At 37.4% G+C, this 10,711-nt stretch overlaps 1 protein-coding gene and 1 pseudogene across 1 annotated transcript in view; both read left to right on the top strand.

Annotated features, from left to right (window-relative positions):
- The first annotated feature begins 1,926 nt into the window (after positions 1–1,926).
- Positions 1,927–6,898, top strand: LOC121815503 (annotated as a pseudogene).
- A 1,041-nt stretch (positions 6,899–7,939) lies between these two features.
- Positions 7,940–10,711, top strand: part of LOC121815501 (ecto-ADP-ribosyltransferase 4-like) — a 3,060-nt gene continuing 288 nt past the window's right edge. Inside the window, exons 1-3 of the mRNA XM_042226855.1 lie at positions 7,940–8,689; positions 9,471–9,591; positions 9,872–10,700. Coding sequence (XP_042082789.1) covers positions 9,478–9,591; positions 9,872–10,700 — 943 coding nt within the window. The 5' untranslated portion in view covers positions 7,940–8,689; positions 9,471–9,477. The remainder of the gene's footprint in view (positions 8,690–9,470; positions 9,592–9,871; positions 10,701–10,711) is intronic.

The following is a 10,711-nucleotide window of genomic DNA, read 5'->3' as shown; positions in this document are numbered from 1 at the left end:
CAGCATTTTTCTTTTTGCAGCATTTTTCTTTTTGCAAGTGCTTTCTGAAGTTGCAGTCCGTTTGGCCTCTCAGGGCCACCGTAGTTTTGGCCACTTGGAGATATCCCATAACTTCAAGGTTTAATTTTATTTCAGTCATTTTTCTTAGTGTTTCACAGGCAGGCTGGGTTTATCCTAGCTATAGGCATGCCTATAGCCTTAACTATGTTAGGCAGTGCTTGGTTAGACAGGCTAACACAGATACACACACACACACATGCATTCTCACATGCTTGGCCAATTTATAATTACTATTTGGCTTGCATGGATGTCTACAAACTGTAGGAGGAGGATAGTGTACACAGACATAACGTACACACAGGGGGAAGAGAAAACATATTCAAATTCAAATAAAAAGGCCCCAATCTTACATATTTATATATATTTTTTTACAATAATGATGTAAAAATTAAAGATTAATATATTGTTAAGTCAGCACTGTTTTTGTTTTCTTTTCACCTTTTTGTTGACGTGCCAACGGAGGCATGTGGGAACCCACATTTTGTATTTTGTTCACAGCAATAACAGAGAAAACTGTTTTGACATCACACACCATCATGAAACTCAGTGCTCAGTCAAATGGAAAAGGTGCAAGGACTTTACATGTTTTGTTTAATGATCTGAGACAAAGGTCTCAAGTCTCAAATGAGTTCTTTGGTCAGTGGAGACTTTCCCATGGATAATTTTTTTCGTCCAGTCAGATGATTCATTGACGTGTTCTTGGAGTACTTTTTGTAGGCCAGTCACTCCTGGGGGGCTTTGCTACTGTTTTCTTCATTTGTGGATGGTGGCTCTCACCGTCTCTCCACGGTGACACATTTGTCCATGCGTCACCATGCACAAGGTTTAGAAGTGGCCTAGAAAACCTTTCCAGATGGACAGCTGTCAGTGAGTTTGGTCTCATCTGTTGTTGAGGTTCTACAGATCCTGACATGTGTGATTTTTATTTTAGCTTTGTCTTTAACTTCTCTTTGTCCTCCACACCAAAGTGAAAGACTCATTGCCAGTTATCACAAACTCATGATTGCACTTTCTTGCTGCCAAGGGTGGTGTAACCAGTTATTAGGTTTCAGAAGCAATAAATGTTTCATGTAGAGCTATTGAAAACTGAATTTTACATGTAATCTGGTTGTTTTTTTCCAATATTAAAATTATTTGGTCTGAAACATGTAAGTTTGACAAAAGAATGAAATTAGGGCAGCAGTAAATATTTGGAAATTTGACTAAGCCTATTGATTTAATTAAACCATTTTAATTGAGGATGTTAGAACTTCCGAGGCTCGTTTTTAGCACAAGGAGCCACAGGGAAAATCACAGAGCTATGAGGGAGACTACGACACTGACAAAGAGAAACACAGGGCTTAAATACACTGAGGGATAACAAGGGAATGAAAGACAGAAGAAGAGCACAGCTGGGAGTAATCAGGCTAGACGAGACAAGGGAAGCAAAACTAGAAACACTGACATGATACACGGACCTTCAAAGTAAAACAGGAAACACACTGACTGAACTCTAGACACGTAAACTTAACAGCAACTGGGGAGACAGAACATAGGAACCCGAAACATGGTACAAAAACGTCACAGTAGACACAACATGGAACACAGGGAAGCCATATTACAAAACCAAGAACTAAACCTATGATAACCATAACTGAAACCTAGGGAAATAAGAACAGTACAACAAAGGACTCAAAACATAAGAACAAGAAGTTCTTGTTCTTATGTTTTGAACTCAAAAAGCTGGGTCAGAAAGACCCAGAACCGTGACAGATAGCCAACAGTAAAGTTTATTTTGCTGACAACTTGACCTCACTGTGTGACCTGAAATTCCTGCTTGGTAGGCCAATTCCAGTGTATAGTGAAGACCAGAGTGATTTCACTCATGCTGGGAAAGGTGTTGTGTGGGAAGACATTATCAGGTTGTTTACTGTAGAAACAAAGCCTTCCCTTTAAATGTCAGCAGAAAGCAGCAGTATCTGGTTTGAAGAGAGGTAGGATCACAGCAGGTTATCTGGATGGACGTTTTCTGGACATCATCCTGACTGACAACACTGGACTTACCAGTCCAATATTTGATGGACTTCTAGTCAACACAAAGAATTCTTAATAATTTTCCATATTGATCTTATTGAGCATTATGGCTGATTCTGGGTTCCCATTACCACCAGAGGCTTTCTGTCTTCTATGTGCGGACACAGTGAGAGATCCAGTCACTATCCCCTGTGGTGACACTTTCTGCCTGGAGTGCATCAAGATTTACTGGGATCAGTTCGACCACATTGGTGTGTACAGCTGCCCACAGTGCCGTGCAACATTCACACCTCGGCCTGTCCTGAAGCGAAACCTGCCAGATGTATACCATGAGCCACAACGAGAGCTTCCAGAGCTTACTCCTTTCCCCTACTTGAATCGTGAAGTCTACTGTGACTTCTGCATTGGCCGTCGCAACAAAGCCGTCAAGTCTTGTCTGATGTGTTTGGCATACTACTGTGAAACACATGTCAAGCCTCATTATGAGTCATCTACCTTCAAGCGGCACAAACTTGTAGATGAGATGGGTCATCTGGACAGGAAGATTTGCCCACAACACGAGAAAGGTTTGGAGCTGTTCTGTCGCACTGACCAGATGTGTATTTGTGTGCTGTGTACTGTCAGAGAGCACCGCAGCCACAACATTACCTCGGCAGAAGACGAACGCAATGAGAAACAAGTGAGGGTTTTTTTTTATTGTTGTTATTGCTGAGTCTATCACAAAATCTTTTAATACTCTTTTTATTTTGATATGAAGTTTTCATCAGTTTTTGCATACATTAGATGATGAAAAGAGTCATTCTGGAGTCTAGAGCAGGAGTCTCAAATGAGCTGTGGGTCACTGCTGTCACTGTCATCTCATTGGTCACTGTCATCAAATTTCAAATATTGTATAACAAGACAAAACTGCAAACAAGACCGGAAATTGTTTTCTCGCTCTTAACTAACTGAAGCCTTTCATTGAACAACCAAATAACAAACTTTTACCCTCTTTCTGGCCAGACACATGGCAGCATTTCTGCTATAATTTTGTTCATATTTAACAAAATAAAAATGCAGACACAAGTGTACACTTTAGGTTTAACTGCTTTTGAAAATTGTTTTCTTTACAAATAACTCTCTCACTGAACTAACACAGCCAATCCCTCAACATGTTTGCACTCTCTGCTTATATTGCCTTCATATTAAATCATTTTTTGCCCTTTAAATACCTTATTTTAACATTACGCTTAACAACATACAAATCCTCCCTAATGATAAAAGTAACTTCAAAGGCCAAATTGCATTGTATTTCTTCACGTCAATATACGGGCCACAAGTAGGGGTGACGCAGGCCGCAAGTGGCCCCCGGGCCAAAAGATTGAGACCCCTGCTCTAGAGTGATAAAATCCTGTATTCTTGTCTTTTATCAGAAAGTCCTGGTGGTCACCCAAACTGAAGTCCAGAACATCATTCAAGAGAGGATGAAGGAGCTCCAGGAACTTAAGCATAATATTGATGTTCTAAAAGTAAGATCATAGCCTGGTCCAACATAAATTACTTTTCTTCATAGTAAATTTGACATGGTCTCATTTTTTTTTTTACAGAACTGTTACATGTTAATACCACTATATAAAGGAATCCAGTGGTAATATCAAGGATGACTATTGTAACTAAAAGCTCCTGGAAAAAACTGTCTTTACCTTTCAGAGTGCAGCCCAGCGAGCACAGGCAGAAAGTGACAAGACCTTCCATGAAATGCTGCAGGCAGTTGAACGCTGGAAGTCTGAAATCAATCAGATGATAATGGCCAACATGCAATCAGCAATGTCACAGGCTGAAGGCTATGTGGATCGTCTGGAGCAGGAGATAATGGAGCTACAACGTCAAGATGCAGAATTACGGCAGATCCTCGAGACGGAGGACAACATTTACTTCCTGCAGGTACTGGAAAATCAGCCAGAGCTACAATAATTCATCTCTGTCTTTCTTGCTTTGTAATGTAGCACAGAAAAAACAGTTAATTTACTTATCACTTCCAGCGCCTGTTGCTATAGCATGCTCAGCATTTCTTGCTACCCCGTTACACTGACTAACACAAAACAAGACCACGACTTCTTTATGTATATATTTATGTTTTTAGTAAAAAATCATTACACTTCTTTTTCTCGATAAAAAACAGAGTTTCCCAACCCTGTGTGTTGCTCCTGAGGCCATGGTCCCCAAAGTGCTAATTAACCCTCAGTTCTCCTTTGGAGAGATGAGCAGAACGGCCAGTGACATGAAAGAAAATCTGGATGACATCTGTAAAGGAAATGGGTAAACTCTCCAAGACAGGTTTGTTCCAGTAGTCATTGTTAACACTTCAATTACCTTTTACTGGCTCACTAGTTTTTGCTGCAATCCATATATACTTGAATTTATATTTTTACAGTGAGCGAAACTCCCGTGTACATATTGTTGCCAAGAAATGGAAGCAAACGACTCAAAGGTAAGTGAGCTGAATAATTTCATTCGTGCTATTTTGTACATGGCTGGCAATTTTTTTTAAACATAATATTGTTGCACATTTTATAACATATGTTATGTTTTTATATTTAAACAGTTCCTTTGAATGTAGATTTTCAGGAGCCAAAAAACAGAACAGACTTCTTGAGATGTAAGTAAATTTTATGGTTCAGAATTAGTACTCAAGAGCAACATTTTAATGTTATCTAAACAGAAGACATTTATAAATGTATGTTGTGGCTGTGTTTTCAGATGCCTGCAAGCTGTCCTTTGATCTTAACACAGTTTATAAAGAGCTGGTTTTGACAGATGGGAATCAGAAGGTCACCCGGAAGAAAACAACCCAGTTTTACCCAGATCATCCAGATCGCTTTGATGGCTACTCCCAAGTTCTGTGCAAGGAGCCTCTCACTGGTTTCAGGTTTTACTGGGAAGCTGAATGGAGTGGAGAATTTTCCATAGGGGTGGCTTACAGGAGCATCAGCCGTAAAGGGAAGAATTCACACAGCCTGCTTGGCTACAATGACAAGTCTTGGAGTCTCCTTTGCTCAGACTCTGGTTACTCTGCCTGGCACAACAAAGTAGACAGAGACCTTCCTGGTGCTGGTAGGGCTACACGCATTGGTGTGTACCTAGATTATCCTGGAAACACAGTGGCTTTTTACTCAGTGTCAGGCACTATGACACCTATCCACAGATTCAAAGCTCAGTTTACCGAGCCTTTGTATGCTGGCTTTGGTGTAGGTTCCTCAGTTACCCTCTGCCAGCTAAAACAGCCTTATTAACTAAAAAGTGCAAAAATTACCCATTACCAGTAAAGAATTTACACCGATACAATATGTAAATAATAATGACATACATTGCAAAATACAATATACTACCAGTTATACTCGCAAAATACACAGGATACAACAACAAAATTTACACCAGGAAAACTTTGTAGTAAACAGTTGCCTGTTTACAACAAATGTGGACCAAGTTTGGGGCAACGGGGTCAAATTATCTCTGACCACACCCAGCCACAATCTTTCCTCTGGCTTAGTCTGGTCAGAAGGTGATATTTTGCACATGTAAACTGCTATCACTGGAGTCGTGGATACATCTCAAAATCACTCCTGCAAAGTAAGAAATTGAACCACTGGTCAGCACAGGACGTTAAATTACTTTGAATTATAAATGCGTTTTAAGGTAAAACTTTCTAGAATTAATGTATTAAATGTAGAAATGCTATAAATCTACAAATATTTGCTTAGAGAGGTTAGATAATAATAAAAATAATAAAAAAGACAGATACACTTGTCCTAAGCATAGCATGTACTACATTTTGTGTTATAACAGCCTTTATTATTATTTGGTATTCATTGCTGTACTTAAAAACAATCAATTTTACATTATAGTTTTGGAAAGTGCTGTGTCTTTGTTATTGTTTTGTTTCTGTGTGTTTGTTTGTTTGTTTGTTTGTTTGTTTGTTTTCTAATATCTTCTTATAATAATTTATCATCTGCTCATGGAATTTCAAATGGACACTTTTGTTTTCTCTATTTTCCAGTAAATCTAACCAGTCAAACCAGTTAATCTAGCATCAAAGGATGCTAACAACTGAAGTACCATTTTTGAAACGAATGAAGTATTTGTTTTCATTTCGAACAATATGCAAGTCATTTGTAATGTCCTCTTAGATAACATTAATTACATAAATAATAATGTTTTGAGAGGGAATTAATTAATATGTTGCATCATACAACATCTCTTACAGCAGTTTTTTCATGTGGTTTACAGGGACCTCATTCAGTAAACAAAAAGTCTATTTCTTTTTCCTCTTTTCTCTCTGATGCTCTCTTTGGCTTTTTCTGGTCAAGGATCTGAGTGGCAGGAGAACATTATCAACAGGGGAAAAAAGAAAGATAAACTTTCTCATTTAATAATAATGATTACCTTTATTGTTCACTGTATATTTTTTTAAGCTATTACCTTTAACTTCCAATTTGGGTCATAGGACACGCATTCAATTTGCTTAGATGATTTGCATGACAAATTACCCAAAGGTACAACAAAACAGACATGAAGCACAGTCATACCCCCATATGCAAATGTTCAAGCGTTAGAGGCAATCAGTCATCACACTACTCTAGAAGTGTTATCAAATGCTACACTGTACACATTTAGTCTAATAATATTTGTGGTCTTATTACAAACTTAACTGCTATAGTAACTGCAGACAGTATTGCAGTATTGTATGCATGACATGTTTATTGTGTGCTGCAATGTAAAACCTTACAAAAAAGTGCAATACAAATCCTGGGTCAGGATGACGTGGTCGTGGGTTTCTGCAGACATGCCAAATTAAATGAGATAGTCTGAATGCATACAATGCAGTCAACAATATCCTGGGTCTTCCTTTAAATGTTGAGTGTTATGTTAATGTTGTCCATCTTGTTATGTTGCTTGTACAGAGTGGTGCATAGTTCTTTGCTTGGCTGATTGCCTCTGTTTCTTGCATGTACTCTATGTACACATATTCAAACCCTTTGCATGTCTATGTGGGGTTTTTTCTTTCAAAATGTGTTTTTGTTCTTTGTAATGCTATTCTATAGCCTCACAGCTATCAGGGCTCATGAAACATTTTGGGCCAAATGAAAGCACTTCAGAGAGGAAGAACAATAATACACTAAAGAGATGAATGATGAAAATCATGCCGATTATTATAATTTTGTAATTGATTCTTTCCCATTGCATTGTTTCATTGCTGATGTTCCTAGTGCCTTTAACATTTGCATGAGCTTATTTTTAATAACTGGGTTTCTACAGCTCCTTCTCTACATTTGCGGGAATGGAAAATTCTTCTGTCTTAGGAGCTTTAATTATTTTTAACAGCATAAATTCATTTAGATCATACACATGACTGTGAATAATCTAAATATTTCAGTATGAGGTAAACTGTTTTGTTTTTGTTGCTGTTGTATTTCGGTGGCTTTTTAAAAATAAAATTGCTGTTTCTAATGTGATGGCATACAAAAATGAAAAACAAATGGGAGTATATTTGTGTTATGGCCACTTGATGGCACTGTTTCTAAACTGCCAATACACTGATATATGGCTCTTTTTTTGTAGGCTTCAACATCACCCTAACTAGAGGATCACAATCTGCACATATAAAGATAACCCTTATTTAGTCTGCTTCACATATAAAACAATGACATTCTGACAGGATAAGATGAAAGCTCTACCTATTTTATAGGAGAGTGTAGCTGTCTCTGCTTTGTTGGTGTTTCCATCTCCAATTAACAATGACTTAAGCTTGGCAAGCTGAGAAGCCAGAAGCTTTTTTTCTTGTTTATGCATGCACAATATGGATAAACCTCTGTTCTTTCATAGTAAACTGATGGAAGCCCAGCATGTAAGGCAAGCTGCCACTGGATCTACTTTTATTCTTGCTCTTGCTGAAGTAATGACCGCACAGTCCCTTGTTCGCCACTGGTGCCAGTTTCAGTCATTGTGCAAAGGTACTGTTTATAAGGGTGGGGAAACTTGCAGTCAGCTAAGACTGAAGAAGTCAATTGGATGACGCTGCGTCCCTTCTTGGGATTTCCTTGCCTGGATGACTGAGCATGCATCAGGACAGAAACTCGTTTTGAAGTAATATGAGGTTTGAATATCGATAAATATTATACAATAGTAAGTGCAAGCACGTGTAAAAAAGTATGAAAGGAATCTGATGCTGTGTGCAAATTCTTCTACACTCTCACAAAGGTTGGAGATTAGATTGCATGAGATAGCTACGCAGTATTTTGTGTTTGTTGATTAACTTCTTCGCATTCAGTGAATGGCTTTTTACAATTTTTTTTTATTTTTACTTTGAACTGTTTTCTCAGTTTGCAGCAGATTCACATTCACATGTACTTACTACGTGTGGGTGAAAACTTTCCTGCACACTTGTTCTGTCAGTATCACTGTTTACATTCAAAGAGGGACGTCCTACAGGTGGTAATACTAGCTAATCCTGTTTGGTGACTAGCTCAAGCAGAAAACCAAGGCAAGTCTTTCAACCGTAAAACACAAAAAGGGAACTAAAGCATTTTCACTCTGGAATTAAAAGACCACCTTAAACTGTAGAGCTGTTCATAATATTGTAAGTAATAAAGAAAAAGAAAATAGACAGAATTTTGAAATGCATATTTTAAATGTCTTTTCTAGCCATTCCACATAAATACAGAGACATTACAGTATGTTATTACCCTCTGTTTACTGTGATCTGTTCAGATAAATCTTACAGAGAAAACTTTATTTATTTAATTTTCTATTTACATTTTGGTTTGTCTATGACAGTTTATAAACATTGATGTTAGAGGAATTACGTACTTACAGACTGTGTCAGGAATTTAGGACCTATGTAGTTCTGTCATTGTGACAAGCTGCAACAATATCAATTTGAATATAACATTTAATGATATGATCCTCTGGCAGTGGTGTATTTTATTAAACATTTCAAGTTTTGTTTTGTCTAACACTGGCAATTTGTATTTTCTAAACAGTTTAGTTACAAAGACACACAACACAAGCTGAGTTCATGCAAGTGGCTCTTTTTTCTCTCACATAGTAGCACTTTGATTCACCACAGTGTTATCACACAACCCAGCATGCCTTAAACTAATATATATAGGGCAAATAGATGTCTAGACATATGTGTATATATAGACATATAGACTGAAAAAGGCTTTTATTACACTTCTATTGTGTAGAGCAAGCAAATAAACTGTACACAGTCATGTTGTGAAATATGTGGGGGGGTGGGGGGTTTGTGCCAAGATACATGACATACACTGACATTTTACAGGTTTGCCAATTAATTCCACAAAAGAAAAGAAAACACAAATAATTCACTTTAAACTAAATTCTCTTTTTTTTTTCAGATGAATTATGGCTTCTTCAGTGTCGCGAGTGTGTCAGAGAAAAACAATCATATGTCCCATTACTACTCTTATTTTTGTTGTCACACATCTACCATTCAGCCTGCAGGATACTGTTAAAAAGGTATACCACTTTAAATTATTTAATACTGCATAATTTACACTATTTTGTTTTTGATTCAAGCTAAAGTTAGATGTAAAATAAAGGGTTTTCTATGTTTTGGTTTCTTTTATGGCACTTTATCATAATATTCATAGCCAGTGTTTTGAAATCTTTACACTTTTAATGTGATTCTTGAAGCCATTATCTAAAAAAGACTAAAAGAAGATGAATGCTGGCTGTTGATTTAATGCATATCGCCATCTGCTGGATATTTCTAACAAGCTGTTCCTTCTAATTTCAGACATCTACTGAGAATTTGACTTTTTACCAGAGTGATGCCACGTTTTATGACTGCATATTTGAAGTTACAGTTTTAAATGATAATTCCATGATGCAAAAATGGGAATCCTGCTGTAAAAACTTCAGTGAAGCCTGGAGAAATGCAGAGCAACACACCAGAAAGCCTCAACACAAGCACCTGGAGAAAGATCATTCTGCTGCTTTATATATGTACACAAAATCTATGTTGCAACCTGTAAACCTCAACTTCAAGTCTGCAAATAGAACTGGAAAACCAAAGGAGACATTTGAGTCACGCTCACTTTATTCTTTTCTAACTGAAGGCATTCAGATTTTAAAACACAGCCAGGTGACATGTGTTAGTACACATTTTCAAGCAGAGACACTTTTACATCTGAACATCTCTAACAAACAGGTTCGGTTTAGCACCTTCATGTTAGGCTCTGATGAGTGGGACTTTGCACGGAACCTCTCATGTTTTGAGGTGCAAACGTGCTTTGGCGCTGACATAACATATTACTCTGCCCTGAAAAAAAATAATCAGGTGCTAATTCCCCCATATGAGATTTTCAAAGTCAATGACATCCAGAAAGAAACAAAGGAATGCAGAATCAGCTATAGACTCACAAGCAATATGAACTGTGTTTATAGCAAAGAAAGCAATATGTTGCATCCAATATCTGCAGTAGTAGATGGATTTTGTGTAATTTTTACTATTATTTGTATTGTTCTAATTTGTCTTTTGTTGTCTTTTGTTTTGGTGAAAGTGTACCATAAGACCAATGCTGTTTATGGTTCTTCCTTTCCATCTAAGTTACAGCAGCCACATTGTGGATTTAAT

This window comes from Haplochromis burtoni, unplaced genomic scaffold (genome assembly GCF_018398535.1).
Source record: "Haplochromis burtoni strain Fernald_Lab_line unplaced genomic scaffold, NCSU_Asbu1 Contig_231, whole genome shotgun sequence".
Taxonomy (NCBI): Eukaryota; Metazoa; Chordata; class Actinopteri; order Cichliformes; family Cichlidae; genus Haplochromis; species Haplochromis burtoni.
This window is presented reverse-complemented; position numbering and strand designations above follow the sequence as displayed.